Genomic DNA, 16,610 nt, shown 5'->3' with positions numbered 1-16,610 from the left:
GTGCGTACACAACAAAACAAGATCTGCACGGTATTAACTTAATGATTTGATGACAGATCCCTCCTAGCTGACTCGGGCCAGATGTTCACTTGGAATAATAAGAACACCGCCAGGCGCCAACGCCATTCTTTCAACCGCAGACGTGGAAACTTTCGGAGGCAACCGTCTGATTACTGGACTTCTGATTCAGACGCTACGGGTTCAGATGAACCATCAACTACCCAGACCACTCGCCAACAGGATCCCCTCCCTGGTTCTCTCCCTTTAGGAAAAAAATCAGGAGAGGCAGAGGGAAGAAAAGAAAACCCTACTGCACCCATGAAGAGGAAAGGGGTGACCTGGAAGGACTAGAGACTGGCCTCGCTTCCGACAATGTCATGAACTTGACAGACGTCTCCCTCACAGATGAGTGCTTGTCACTCCTTTCTAAAGGTCTCAATTTTGGTCTGTGTCAACCCTTTGATTACACCCAATTTGAGGTAGACATTTTTAAAACCACTAGAAAGATGGGTTTGCACAAGATGTTTACTAAAAATGTTGCAGCAAACACATTGGAGAATTTTAGGGAAGGAGATGTTCCGGCAATATTCGGTCCCCTGGGGTTCACTGCAATTTTACAATTAACTACTGCAGAGAGGGAGGCACTTGACACATTATGTGAGCTGGCAGAGGGAAGCGTAGAATCACTAAACAAGTCTGATACCACCTCTTTTGAAGTGTTGCCCTTGAAGGGAGGTAATCCGTCAAGGTTCTCCCCTCCCACTCCGACGGGAAGTCCTATTGACTTGTTCGTCCGAACGGTGACAAAGGATGTACAGGCCTTGTTTTACCCCCAGTTGAGCAGCAACCTCACTCCAGGTGAGGAGAGAGCTCTTAAATGGCTTGCATCTAGGCCTGACCTAAAGGTCACTAAAGCAGATAAGGGCGGCAGTACTGTCGTCATGACGACTGCTGCCTACGACACTGAGAAAAAACGCCTACTTGGAGACACAGCCACTTATAGACCTCTCCCTAGTAATCCGACCACCAAGACCCTCTCCCAACTCAGGACCTTTCTCAGAACTAGTTGGGAAAGAGGTGTCATTTCTAAGAAAACTGCTGAAAAACTACTCCCCACTGCTCCACATTTCTCTAAATGGTATTACTTGCCCTAGGTACATAAGTCGCAGAGCCGCTCCCCTGGTCACCCTATTGTGGCGGGGATCGGCTCTGCAACTGAATACCTTTCGCAGTATTTAGAATGGCTCCTCAAACCCTTGTTGCCATCTACCCCCACGTACATTAAAGACACAGGAGCCCTTTTGACTGCACTCAGCGACTTCCATTGGCAGGAGTCCTACAGACTCGCGTCGGTGGACGTCGAAAGCCTGTTCACCCGCATCCCACACGATGTGGGTGTACAGGCTATTCGTGAGTTTCTATCGGAGACAGAGTAGACAGATGAATTTGTGTCCTTCATGTGTGATGCCCTGCTTTTTATCCTCACACACAACAAATTCAGAGATGGCGAGGATTGGTATAGGCAGGGGATCGGCACATCTATGGGCACACTGGTCTTCACTTATGCCAACCTTTTCCTCGCCATCTTTGAACGTAGATATGTTTTTTCCCATACGAATCCCTTCTCTGGTAACATCAAAATGTTTCTAAAGTATGTCGACGACATACTAGTCGTCTGGGATGCATCATAAACAGAATTTTTTGACTTTGTCAATTATTTGAATCAGATTAACAAAGAGAACATGCTATTCACTGCTGTGTTTGGGGGTGACGAACTTGATTTTTTAGACGTCAAACTGAGAGTGGTATCAGTACAGAATAAACCTTCGCCTCCCAATCCCAGGATCTAGCAAAGAGGTTAAGAGCAAGGCGATACCCAGATAACATCATAGGATCCAGTCTTTCACGTGTCAAATCCCTGGATAGGTCACAGTTGCTGAAATCTAAGAGCAAGTGTGTAACTACCCCCAAAAGGTTCACATTTTCCTTAGCGAATTCCAACATGAACCAGAATGTTGTCAGCGCAATCCGCCAACACTGGTACATGCTGGAAGCAGACCCTGACCTCCATGACGTGGCCCAATATCCTCCTCTTGTCACATTTAGGAAAAACATGACCATTAATGATAAGTTAAAGAAGCTACAGAAAAAGACAGAATCCCATCACACTAGTACAACGTGGTTAAATAAACACTCCCTAAAAGGCAACTACTCTTGTAGATTATGCGCACACTGCAAACACATGCACACAGGTAGTAGTGTACAGCTAGGAGGGATCTGTCATCAAATCACAAAGTTAATACCGTGCAGATCTTGTTTTGTTGTGTACGCACTGGTTTGCCCCTGTGGCAGATTCTATGTGGGCAAGACCATCGGGCAACTCCAGGTCCGGTTCCGGGAACACGTCTGTTCCATCCGAACCGGTACCGGAGCTCCAAGGTTCATTGTTCACATGAATCTGGCACATGGAGGCAATCACAGTGAATTAAAATTTCTGGGCTTGGAACTAGTCCCTCCCCTCCAGAATGGAGGAGACCGCGGCAGGGTCCTACTTCAGAAGGAAGCCCGCTGGATAGCTAAGTTGAATGCCACCGGCAACATAGGTCTAAACGACCGGAATGAATATGGTTCTTTCCTATGATATAGACACTCTGTTACATTTTTTGATATGTATAAGTGCGGGTTATTGTTTGTTTTTTGATCCCTCCCCTTCACCACATGACCGCTGTTCTACTCACGTGATGCCCACGTCAGCCAGGTTGCTTAGCGACTGCATAGCGTACCTCCTATGTAAGTGGAGGTTATGCACGCAGATGCTGTTCCGGCTAGAGGAAGTGCGCGAGCCGCACTAAACAACTTGTTCCGGTCAAGCCCCGTCCTCCAATGCTACTCCCCCACCTGAGCCCTGTATCCCGTCTGAAGGACTGCAATAAATCTACCCTGCTTGGTGAGTGCCGCCTACTTGTCTTTCTTCTTCGTTGTAACCTGTAATATTGGTTGAGAGGTTTTATTCCTCTTGGCTTTAGATAACACTATTGTTGACTAGTACCCTATTAAAAGTTATGTGATAGGACAGTGTTTCCCAACCAGGGTGCCTCCAGCTGTAGCTAAACTACAACTCCCAGCATGCCCGTACAGCTAACACCTGGTTGGGAAACACTGTTATAGTATGGCATTTTTTTTTTTTTAAGATACAGTCATTGTTATGGAACATGAAGACATTTAACCCTACATTTCATGTCTTCCCTTTCTCCACAGTGATGCAAATAAAGTATTTAAAACCAGCCCCCGCGCCCGCCACTTTAAAAACTCCACAGTGGTGACTCCACCGCCAATCCATGTGAACGGGATGGTCAGCAAGGAGGTAGGTACGAAAGTTTTCACCTCTGCTGTTGCTTATTCAGGGTATGGAAACATGAGGGTTTATTTTCTTAGTTGCACATAGACACGTTTACCTATAAAGTTGACTCGGTCAGACTCGTACATCATTTGAATAGACAGGGATAAGCGTACAGACACATCAGGCGCCACTTATCACCGAGATTCAGACATCAGGAGAAGCATCGTGTGGGCAAATGTGGTATTACCAGCGGTCATTTAAAGGGGTGCTCCGGTGGAGAACAATTTTATTTTATTTTTTTCATATCAACTGGTGCCAGAAAGTTAAACAAATTTGTAAATTACTTCTATTTAAAAATCTTAATCCTTCCTGTACTTATCAGCTGCTGTATACTACAGAGGAAGTTGTGTAGTTTTCCTTTCAGCCTGACCACAGACTCTGTCCACCTCAGGAACTGTCCAGAGCTGGAACAAATCCCCAAAGCAAACCTCTCCTGCTCTGGACAGTTCCTGAGATGGACAGAGGTGTCAGCAGAGAGCACTGTTGTCAGTAAGAAAAGAACTACTCAACTTCAACAGCTGATAACTACCGGAAGGATTAAGATTTTTTAATAGAAGTAATTTACAAATCTACAAAAAAATTTGGGAGCTCAACGTAAAAAAGAGGGAAAACCTATACAGAGGATACTGCGTTGCACATACCCATGTGCCAAAAAAGAGCACTAATAGTATAAAAAGGGAGGCAGTCCTGCTAGGCTAGGTAAGAGTAAAAGATATATGGTCAAAAATTAGAAAAAAGAGAAAGAGAAAACGTGTCTAAAATAGCATAAAATGACATTTATTTAGAAAATGATGTGAGGTCTGCGGCAGGGCCCAGACGTGTTTCGGGGAGCTGCGTCCCCTTTTTCAATGGTGGAGATTCAGGAAGACTGTATGCAGTCTTCCTGAACCTCCACCATTGAAAAAGGGGACGCAGCTCCCTGAAACGCGTCTGGTGTTAAGACAACCCTGCACATCATCTGAGACAATCGTTACCGCATTGCCGGTCTTCACCTACCCTCTCACCTGCTCCCCGTGCCGTCAGGGTAGAGAGGATACCTCCAGCGTTGCCATACGCTGCTACGACCACTAGGCTTCACAGCGCTGCCACACACTGCTTCCAAGCCATCATCTCCGACCCCCAGCACCGGATCATATCACCCTTCCTACATTTCTCCCGTGCCGCCGGGACAGAGGGATGTGCATCCGGATCGCAAGTACAGCCGCACACATCTGACCGTACACACTGTAGCCGATAAGAGGCACAAAGTGCCTGAACTGTATAGCGATTGCCCTCTTGCATTCAGTCCCCGTGCCGTCGGGGTAGAGGGGGCATCGCCTGTATCTCTGCACCTAAAAATGTTTATAGTGGGCCCCAATCTGGGAGGCTCCAGAGCTACTGAAAATTACCCTATTGGATTATTAACTTTTTGCCATGCACTTTCATCTGGATTAATCCTGGCTCCTATAATATGATTTTACAGTATAACTAAACAGATACTGTTTGCACTGTCCCATTGCCCCACCTTCATTGTCTCATTGTCCAATTGTTGAAGTGCAATATCACTGTTTATATTTTATATTTTTAGTATTTTATACCATTGTAACCATTTTATCTAGTGACCAGTCTGTGACAAGGGCCCTGCCGCAGACCTCACATCATTTTCTAAATAAATGTCATTATTTTATGCTATTTTAGACACGTTTTCTCTTTCTCTTTCTAATTTTTGATGATATATCTTTTACTCTTACCTAGCCTAGCAGGACTGCCTCCCTTTTATACTAATTTACAAATCTGTTTAAGTTTCTGGCACCAGTTGAACATTTTTTGAACAGCTGAGTGAGGCTGGGCCGCATGCCCCCCTTACATATAATACCCCCATCATGTGCCCCTTATCATCTACCAGCAACCCCCCCATTCCCCCTACCTCCGTGTGGTAATAGCATGAGCTGACAGATGATGGGGGTGCTACTTCTGGGGGTTCCCCACATTAGGTCGGCAGAAGGTTCCCCACATTAGGTAGAAGCAGGTTCCCCACATTAGGTAGAAGCAGGTTCCCCACATTAGGTAGTAGCAGGTTCCCAACATTAGGTAGTAGCAGGTTCCCCACATTAGGTAGAAGCAGGTTCCCCACATTAGGTAGACGCAGGTTCCCCACATTAGGTAGAAGCAGGTTCCCCACATTAGGTAGAAGCAGGTTCCCCACATTAGGTAGAAGCAGGTTCCCCACATTAGGTAGAAGCAGGTTCCCCACATTAGGTAGAAGCAGGTTCCCCACATTAGGTAGAAGCAGGTTCCCCACATTAGGTAGTAGCAGGTTCCCCACATTAGGTAGAAGCAGGTTCCCCACATTAGGTAGTAGCAGGTTCCCCACATTAGGTAGACGCAGGTTCCCCACATTAGGTAGACGCAGGTTCCCCACATTAGGTCGGCAGAAGGTTCCCCACATTAGGTAGAAGCAGGTTCCCCACATTAGGTAGAAGCAGGTTCCCCACATTAGGTAGTAGCAGGTTCCCAACATTAGGTAGTAGCAGGTTCCCCACATTAGGTAGAAGCAGGTTCCCCACATTAGGTAGACGCAGGTTCCCCACATTAGGTAGACGCAGGTTCCCCACATTAGGTAGACGCAGGTTCCCCACATTAGGTAGACGCAGGTTCCCCACATTAGGTAGAAGCAGGTTCCCCACATTAGGTAGAAGCAGGTTCCCCACATTAGGTAGAAGCAGGTTCCCCACATTAGGTAGTAGCAGGTTCCCCACATTAGGTAGACGCAGGTTCCCCACATTAGGTAGACGCAGGTTCCCCACATTAGGTAGACGCAGGTTCCCCACATTAGGTAGAAGCAGGTTCCCCACATTAGGTAGACGCAGGTTCCCCACATTAGGTAGACGCAGGTTCCCCACATTAGGTAGACGCAGGTTCCCCACATTAGGTAGAAGCAGGTTCCCCACATTAGGTAGAAGCAGGTTCCCCACATTAGGTAGAAGCAGGTTCCCCACATTAGGTAGTAGCAGGTTCCCCACATTAGGTAGACGCAGGTTCCCCACATTAGGTAGACGCAGGTTCCCCACATTAGGTAGAAGCAGGTTCCCCACATTAGGTAGTAGCAGGTACTCCACATTAGGTAGTAGCAGGTTCCCCACATTAGGTAGAAGCAGGTTCCCCACATTAGGTAGAAGCAGGTTCCCCACATTAGGTAGAAGCAGGTTCCCCACATTAGGTAGAAGCAGGTTCCCCACATTAGGTAGAAGCAGGTTCCCCACATTAGGTAGAAGCAGGTTCCCCACATTAGGTAGAAGCAGGTTCCCCACATTAGGTAGAAGCAGGTTCCCCACATTAGGTAGATGCAGGTTCCCCACATTAGGTAGACGCAGGTTCCCCACATTAGGTAGACGCAGGTTCCCCACATTAGGTAGACGCAGGTTCCCCACATTAGGTAGACGCAGGTTCCCCACATTAGGTAGACGCAGGTTCCCCACATTAGGTAGACGCAGGTTCCCCACAATAGGTAGACGCAGGTTCCCCACAATAGGTAGACGCAGGTTCCCCACAATAGGTAGACGCAGGTTCCCCACATTAGGTAGTAGCAGGTTCCCCACATTAGGTAGACGCAAGTTCCCCACAATAGGTAGACGCAGGTTCCCCACAATAGGTAGACGCAGGTTCCCCACATTAGGTAGTAGCAGGTTCCCCACATTAGGTAGTAGCAGGCTCCCCACATTAGGTAGTAGCAGGCTCCCCACATTAGGTAGTAGCACATTAGGTAGTAGCAGGTTCCCCACATTGCTTGCCCGAAGCAGGGCTAAATGCCTGAAGAAGTTACTTGCCGGCACCCGGAACTGCATGTTCCAGGCGTCGGGCAATACAAATTACATATACCTGGTGCGGGCCACAAACTTTTGTTCCTCGGGCTGGGAGTTTGAGACCCCTGATCTAAAGCATTAAAGGGGTTGTCCAGCAATAGAAAACCAGGTCTAATTTATTCCAAAAAACAGCGCCACACCTGTCCCCAGGTTGTGTGTAGTCCATTCACTTCAATGGAACTGAGCTACAATACCACACACAACCTGAGGACAAGGGTGGCACTGTTTTTGGAAGAAAGTAATTTTGATCTATACCCGGACAATTTCTTAAAGGGGTACTCTGGTGGAAAACATTTTTATTTATTTTTTTTAAATCAACTGGTGCCAGAAAGTTATACAGATTTGTAAATTACTTCTATTAAAAAATCTTAATTCTTCCAGTACTTATCAGCTGCTCTATGCTCCACAGGAAGTTCTTTTATTTTTGAAATTCTTTCCTGTCTGACCACAGTGCTCTCTGTTGACACCTCTGTCCATGTCAGGGACTGTCCAGAGCAGAAGAAAATCCCCAAAGCAAACCTATCCAGCTCTGGACAGTTCCTTACATGGACAGAGGTGTCAGCAGAGAGCACTGTGGTCGTGACAGAAAAGAAATAAAAAAGTAAAGGACTTCCTCTGTATTATACAGAAGCTGATAAGTACTGGAAGGATTAAGATTTTTTAATAGAAGTAATGTACAAATCTGTTTAACTTTCTGGCACCAGTTGATTTAAAAAAAAAATTTCCACCGGAGTACCCCTTTAAATAGCATAAATATTCTGTAAATCCCTATGGGAGAATAGGGACCCCCGGAAATGCACCCTGGCCGCCATCTGCATCGCTTCCTATTGTATTTTCCACAGACTTAAATGAAGCGGGTAAGTGATGCGACAAGTGTCAGCATTGCCAAACATGCTTCGAACTGGAAAAACCCTTTTAGGGTCTATTCACACGAACACTGTCCCACGCATACCGTATTTGATTTTATGCCGCAGATTTTATGCCGCAGATTTCAATGGAATACAGGTTCGACTGAACACAGGTTCGAATCTATAACTTTGACCCCTCAAGGACAATGGACGTAAATGTACGCCCGGATACCCTGGGACTTAGCGCACCAGGACGTACATTTACGCCCTGCACATGAAGCCAACACCGGAGGTCAACGGCAGGTCATTACTTCTACCAGTAGCCCGGAACCCGCCAGTAAAGCCAGGAACCTGCCGGTACCAGCGATCGCGGACATCAATACAGATCATGGCATCTGTGGCAGTGCGGCGCTTCTAATGGCTGATTTGATCGCCCGGGGAACGGCCGCATGGATCAGATCAGCCAAGATGGCGGACGGAGTCCACCATCTTGGCTGATCTGATCCACGCGGCCGTTCCCCGAGCGATCAGATCAGCCATTAGAAGCGCTGCACTGCCACAGATGCCGTCGCACTGCTGGGGCCTTCCTACAACTAGTTTGCTGATAATACTGATCAGTGCTATGCCTGGGCAATCTGATGATCACTATAGATAGTCCCCACTATAGATAGTCCCTAAAGAATAGACGAAGAGGACTCTATAGAGAGAACATTTTTTAGAAGGTCCTCTTTGAAGCCTGTATGGGGCCACGCCAGAAGATACAATACTTAGACCGTTCTCCTGATTTTACCCAGAAGGCCCTGAATAATACTGCTACATTTTATATAGATTTTGACTTTTGGTTCCATTATATTAATGATATTATTCTTTCCTTTTTTCAGTCCTTTCCACGTGACAATCTAGTGAGAAGCACCCACATCAACTCCTCCCCTGATAACAACGACAAGGTGGCATTAACACGAAAAGGTAAGTGGCATCAGAAGGAGAATTAAAGGGGCTCTCCAGCAGTCTGGCTGCAGCTTACCCCCTCCCCATAGTAAACAGATGAACTTTTGGCTGTGCCGGAATGTTCTTCTGTATGGGGAGGTCGGGAGAGATAACTGCTCGGCTGACACGTTTAGGCTGCTCTGCGACACTTACTCACCGCGCTGTACCATACTGATGGATGAGCGCCTGGCCATTCTCACATGCTCCCCTAAATCCTTACACGCCCATACTGTACATTAACCCCTAAATCATCAGCTCCCTCTGTACCCCACATTAACCCCTAAATCATCAGCTCCCTCTGTACCCCACATTAACCCCTAAATCACCAGCTCCCTCTGTACCCCACATTAACCCCTAAATCACCAGCTCCTCTGTACCCCACATTAACCCCTAAATCACCAGCTCCCTCTGTACCCCACATTAACCCCTTAATCACCAGCTCCCTCTGTACTCCATATTAACCCCTAAATCACCAGCTCCCTCTGTACCCCACATTAACCCCTAAATCACCAGCTCCCTCTGTACCACACATTAACACCTAAATCACCAGCTCCCTCTGTACCACACATTAACCCCTAAAACACCAGCTCCCTCCTTACCCCACATTAACCTTTAAATCACCAGCTCCCTCTGTACCCCACATTAACCTTTAAATCACCAGCTCCCGCTGTACCCCACATTAACCCCTAAATCACCAGCTCCCTCTGTACCCCACATTAACCCCTAAAGCACCAGCTCCCTCCTTACCCCACATTAACCTTTAAATCACCAGCTCCCTCTGTACCCCACATTAACCCCTAAATCACCAGCTCCCTCCTTACCCCACATTAACCCTTAAATCACCGGCTCCCTCTGTACTCCACATTAACCTCTAAATCACCGGCTCCATCTGTACTCCACATTAACCCCTAAATCAACAGCTCCCTCCCTACCCCACATTAACCCCTAAATCACCGGCTCCCTCTGTACTCCACATTAGCCCCTAAATCCCCAGCTCCCTCTGTACCCCACATTAACCCCTAAATCACCAGCTCTGTCCATGTCAGGAATAGGAGCAAATCCCCATAGTAAACTCCTCCCGCTCTGGACAGTTCCTGACATGGACAGAGGTGTCAGCAGAGAGCACTGTCATCAGATAGAAAATAAATTCAAAAGGAAAAGAACTTCCTCTGCAGCATTCAGCAGCTTATAAGTACTGGAAGGATTAAGATTTTTTTTAATAGAAGTCATTTACAAATCTGTATAACTTTCTGGCACCAGTTGATTTAAAATAAATAGTTTTCCACTGGAGTACCCCTTTAAGGACCCTATGGAATTTGATAGCTGGTGTATAGAATGTGAGGATTAAGAATGATGGGTACTCAGTGTCCCATACATGATGATGCCAGTGTTACTTTATAGTGCAACGGTTCCCAACCAGGATGCTTCCAGCTGTTGCAAAACTACAACTCCCAGCATGCCCGGACAGCCAACGGCTGTCCGGGCATGCTGGGAGTTGTAGTTTTGTAACAGCTGGAGGCACCCTTGTTGGAAAACACTGTTATAGTGAATTGTGAATACTGAATAGATATTGTAGGATATTTAGTGTTGCACAATGCAGTGGTAGCCGAGTAGCAGAGCTATAGGTAATGTAGACATTATAGTTCTACCAGGGCTATGATGGAATATTTTGTGGTATATTAGGAGATTGTAGGACATTTTGTTAAAAACATTTTCAAAATTTTTATTTATTTTTTTATCAGAGAAAAAAGAGATTCTGAGCAGCATTAAAAGTATTTCGGTGAAGGCAGCCCGGAGACGTTCCCGGGTGATTGAGGGTGACCGTCTGCAAATACTCCAACCTATGAAAGAGAGAAGCAACCTTTCTGTCCATTCTTTGAGCGAGAGTGAGGACAATCCCTTCAGAGATCAGCAGATACCCAGTTCTCCACTCCACCATGCCACCAGTGATGACAACCTGTCTACCAGCACTGGGGAGATGGTAACTACCCTGAGAAGAGGAGGCAACCAACCCAGAGATTCCCCCGGACTCTGGAACCAAGCACAAAAGAAAGGAGCCCAGAAGCTGGAGAAACGAGAGGAGTCTTTAGAAGTTAAACGTCGAAAGAAGAGGTCAAGGTCTTTTGAGGTCACCGGTCAAGGGGTAAGGACATACAAAACCTAGGAGCTCATCCACCCCAATCATTTTAGACAAATTTTCTCATAATTTTAAAATCTCTGGTGGTTCAGTGGTAAAGAATGGTGATTGGTAAATCCCCTGGTGGTCGAAGGAAGTAAAGAGATCAATAGTCAAATTTTGGTGTTAGTATCTAGAGATGAGGACCTTGAGCAATGTGCCATAATCTAAAACTAGATCAACCTTAAAGAGTACCTGTCATTAACTAAACTTTCCCTGATCCCCCTCCCTATCTGTCCCTTACTCTAACTATGCCTATCCCTGTGTTTATTGAGGTTTAAAACGCTGTGGAAATACCTTTTTTTAATCCCTCTTCATTAGCTCAGGAGCACTGTCTTTCTGAGGGGTGGAAGGAGGCGGGTCCCGGCAGGCATGATGTCACATGAAGCCTGGCCGGGACTCTGCTTCTGCCAGTCTTCCTGTATGCTACTCTCCCTCTGCAGCAGTGTTTCCCAACCAGGGTACCTTCAGCTGTTGCAAAACTACAACTCCCAGCATGCCCAGACAGCCAACAGCTGTCCGGGCATGCTGGGAGTTGTAGTTTTGCAACAGCTGGAGGCACCCTGGTTGGGAAACACTGCTCTGCAGTGTGCATACAGACTAAGTACAGGGAAGGGACAGAAGCCCCTGTCTCTCTCTCTCCTGTGTCTCTCTGCACTAAAAAAAGTAAATGCTGAGAACCAGGGTCGGTGGGAGCAATTACAGAGGCAGTAATTAAGATGGGGGGGGGGGGGGTTAGGGTGTACAGAGCAGGGAGTGCAGTGAGATAATACAATGTATAAGATAACGTGTTGTGAGGGGCAGGGAGAACACAGAGCAGGGGGGAGGGGGAGGTGACTGGCCTCTGTTATATGAGAGGCATGTGCAGGCTTGTAGGAGCAAGTCCTGAGCGGAGTACTGAACTTCCTGTGGAAGGACCAGAGCCCTTTCAACATTAGTCCTAAAAACTGTACTCTTTCTATGAAAAGCATAGGAAGCTGCCTGCAGACCAGGCATAGAAGAGAGACCCCTAGTGGCCAAAAGTATAAAATGAAAAAACTGGTATAAATATTAATATTTTTTAATGAAGATATATTACAATATGTCTTCATTAATGATTATGAACAACATATTAAAAGTTTTTGTTGATGACAGGTACTCGTTAAGTGCTGATTATCAACTTAAAGGGGTTCTCCGGTGGAAAACATTATTATTATAATTTTTTTTTTTTTAATCAACTGGTGCCAGAAAGTTAAACAGATTTGTAAATGACTTCTATTAAACAATCTTTATCCTTCCAGTACTTTTTGGCAGCTGTATGCTACAGAGGAAATTCTTTTCTTTTTGAATTTCTTTTTTTTGTCTTGTCCACAGTGCTCTCTGCTGACACCTCTATCCGTGTCAGGAACTGTCCAGAGCAGAATAGGTTTGCTATGGTGATTTTCTCCTGCTCTGGACAGTTACTGATACAAGCATCAGGTGTCAGCAGAGAGCACTGTGGACAAGACAAAAAAATTCTAAAAGAAATGAATTCCGTCTGTAGCATACAGCTGCTAAGAAGTACTGGAAGGTTAAAGTTTTTTAATAGAAGTAATTTACAAATCTGTTTGACTTTCTGTCACCAGTTGATTTAAAAAAAAAAATGTTTTCCACTGGAGTACCCCTTTAAGTTTATAATCAGCACTATGGGATACTACCCACAAGGTTGATCTAGTTTTAGATTATGGCACATTGCTCAATGTCCTCATCTCTAGATACTAACAACAAAATTTGACTATTTATCTCTTTACTTCCTTCGACCACCAGGGCATTTACCAATCACCATTCTTTAAAGGGGTATTCCAGTGGACAGCAATTTTCTTCAAATCAACTGTTGTTAGAAAGTTTAACAGTTTTGTAAATGACTTCTATTTAACCCCTTAAGGACTCAGCCCATTTTGGCCTTAAGGACTGAGACAATTTAATTTTTACGTTTTCTTTTTTTCCTCCTCGCCTTCTAAAAATCATAACTCTTTTATATTTTCATCCACAGACTAGTATGAGGGCTTGTTTTTTGCGCGACCAGTTGTCCTTTGTAATGACATCACTCATTATATCATAAAATGTATGGCGCAACCAAAAAACACTATTTTTGTGGGGAAATTAAAACGAAAAACGCAATTTTGCTAATTTTGGAAGGTTTTGTTTTCACGCCGTACAATTTATGGAAAAAATTACATGTGTTCTTTATTCTTAGGGTCAATACGATTAAAATGATACCCATTATTATATACTTTTATATTACTGTTGCGCTTAAAAAAAATCACAAACTTTTTAACCAAATTAGTACGTTTATAATCCCTTTATTTTGATGACCTCTAACTTTTTTATTTTTCCGTATAAGTGGCGGTATGGGGGCTAATTTTTTGCGCCATGATCTGTACTTTTTTTTTGATACCACATTTGCATATAAAAAACTTTTAATACATTTTTTATATATATATTTTTTTTAATAAAATGTATTAAAAAAGTAGGAATTTTGGACTTTTTTTTTTTTTTCGTACACGCCGTTCACCGTACGGGATCATTAACATTTTATTTTAATAGTTCGGACATTTACGCACGCGGCGATACCAAATATGTCTATAAAAAATGTTTTTGACGCTTTTGGGGGGTAAATTAGGAAAAAACGGACGTTTGACTTTTTTATTGGGGGAGGGGATTTTTCACTTCTTTTTTTACTTTTACATTTTTTTTATTTTTTTTTTACACTTGAATAGTCCCCATAGGGGACTATTCATAGCAATACCATGATTGCTAATACTGATCTGTTCTATGTATAGGACATAGAACAGATCAGTATTATCGGTCATCTCCTGCTCTGGTCTGCTCGATCACAGACCAGAGCAGGAGACGCCGGGAGCCGCACGGAGGAAGGAGAGGGGACCTCCGCCCGGCGTTCTGAATGATCGGATCCCCGCAGCAGCGCTGCGGGCGATCCGATCGTTCATTTAAATCGCGAACTGCCGCAGATGCCGGGATCTATATTGATCCCGGCACCTGAGGGGTTAATGGCGGACGCCCGCGAGATCGCGGGCGTCGGCCATTGCCGGCGGGTCCCTGGCTGCGATCAGCAGCCGGGATCAGCCGCGCATGACACGGTCATCGCTCCGATGCCCGCGGTTATGCTTAGGACGTAAATGTACGTCCTGGTGTGTTAAGTACCACCTCACCAGGACGTACATTTACGTCCTGCGTCCTTAAGGGGTTAAAAATCTTAACCTTTCCAGTACTTATCAGCTGCTGTATACTACAGAGGAAGTTATTTTTCATTTTGAATTTCTTTTCTGTTGGACCACAGTGCTCTCTGCTGACACCTCTGTCTATATCAGGAACTGTCCAGAGCAGAAGCAAATCCCCATAGAAAACCTCGCCTGCTCTGGACAGTTCCTGACATGGACAGAGGTGTCAGCAGAGAGCACTGTGGTCAGGCAGAAAAGAAATGCCTGGAACAAACAGCAATTGATAAGTACTGGAAGGATTCATATTTTTAAATAGAAGTAATTTACAAATCTGTTTAACTTTCTGGCACCACTGGAGTACCCCTTTAAATTATGGGAGATGGACTCTAGCCGGGGTGCCCCCAGTTGACAATTTCTCTTTTTATTATGGTCTCTTTTTGTTTCTGTAGCTGGTGCGACCGAAGAACCATCCTTCTCGAAACAGAGCCCTCGAGAGCAACTCTGACCACAAGATTCAGAGTAACATCCCTCAAAACATCAACAGCCGCGGGAAGATTGTGCTTCCTATAGCACAGGTCAAACTTCCTCAGAACCAAGCTGGTGGGTGTTAAACAGTCCAACCGGGTCAGGACATATGGGCTCCATAGAGTGGGTTCTGAGTCTGAAGACCACTTTATGACCTAGAACTCTCAGATGTTCAGCTAACTGTATTCACCTGTGTCAGGGGTCAAGTCCTGGGAAAAAAAGTGTGAGAACTCACCCTAGATTTCCACTTAAAGGGTTACTAGACATCTTATCCCCTATCCAAACGATAGGGGATAAGATGTCTGATCCCAGGGGTCCCGCTGCTGGGGACCCCCACGTTCTCCCTGCTGCTCCCGGCGTTCGTTTAGAGCATTGGGGGAAGCGCCAGAGGCTCATGACATCACGGTCACGGCCCCTCAATGCAAGTCTGTGGGAGGGGGCGTGACGGCCGTCACGCCCCCTCCCATAGACTTGCATTGAGGGGGCATTACTGTGACGTCACAAGTCTCTGCCCTGCATCACCAGTCATCCGGGTTCGCTCCATACACCAGATGTCTGGGTGCTGCAGCAAGATCGCGGGGTCCCCATCAACGGGACCCCCACGATCAGACATCTTATCCCCTATCCTTAGGATAGGGGATAACATGTCTAGGGACGGAGTAACCCTTTAAGGGCTAGTCCTGCAGGACTCCTGCAAATGGGAACTGCGTTCCTGCTATGAACTCCGTTCCCATGAGTTCCTGCAGGACTTGAGCCCTGACCTGTGTTCACTACTGTTCTCTATCTGTATGGGGTGAAGGGCCAGCTCTGGGCTCTTCTTTGGACCGATGGGTTCAGGTAACTAGAACTTGTATGATCTAGCACCTAGATCATTCTACCTGTAGGTTTGCCTGTTTCTAACCCAGGAGAAACCTATACAAGCTGTATTGTCAGCATGAGATTCTATGGTCACGATACTCCGTTTTGTTTACATAAACTGTTGACAACTGATGGCACGACTGATGCAAAAAAGGGCATAAATTAGCATCAGTCAAAACCATCAGTTGCCTGACAGGTATATACGGCATGGACGGGGGAGTGCAGCAAGATGCCGCAAGATGCGTTCCCCTGTCTGTGCCGGTCCGGCGTGTCCAATCATCCGGCTTCTAAACTGAGACGTCGGATGATTGTGAACGGTCCGATTTAAATGAATGGGATCAGTTATGGCTTCATTTTCCCTCGACGGACATGTATAAAGGGGGCCTAATATGTATGAAGGCCCCCTCACTCTCCTCATCATTTGTGTTGGGGGGGGAAGGATGGGACATGTTGGATTGCAATGCCAAGTTCTTTTGTTCTTGGGGAGATTAGCCACCACTGGAAGAGTCTGGCAGTGACTTACCCCTACACTTTCCATTCAGAATACATAAATGCTCATGTATATAGAGGAATTGGGAGAGATAGCTGTTAGCCAAATACAGGATACAGGACCGGCAGATTCCTTAAAGGGGTACTCCACCCCTAGACATCTTATACCCCCCGCAATGTCGGCTGCGGCACCCCAGACATCCGGTGAGTAGATGTGTGCCAGATTACTGGGCGGAGGCTTGTGACGTCACGGCCACGCCCCCTCAATGCAAGTCTATGTGAGGG

The 16,610-nt window shown here is 45.9% G+C and overlaps 1 protein-coding gene across 1 annotated transcript in view; it reads left to right on the top strand.

The window, feature by feature from the left end:
• The window catches only part of KIF19 (kinesin family member 19), a gene marked incomplete at its 5' end in the record, with an annotated part of 46,046 nt that overhangs the window by 27,562 nt on the left and 1,874 nt on the right, over nt 1-16,610 (top strand). The window contains 4 exon segments of the mRNA XM_056550643.1: nt 3,259-3,364; nt 8,972-9,056; nt 10,820-11,220; nt 14,903-15,053. Of these exon segments, the coding sequence (XP_056406618.1) occupies nt 3,259-3,364; nt 8,972-9,056; nt 10,820-11,220; nt 14,903-15,053 (743 nt within the window).

Source organism: Hyla sarda, chromosome 13 (genome assembly GCF_029499605.1).
Source record: "Hyla sarda isolate aHylSar1 chromosome 13, aHylSar1.hap1, whole genome shotgun sequence".
Taxonomy (NCBI): Eukaryota; Metazoa; Chordata; class Amphibia; order Anura; family Hylidae; genus Hyla; species Hyla sarda.
The sequence above is the reverse complement of the archived record's forward strand: the minus strand, read 5'-3'. Positions and strand labels throughout refer to the sequence as shown.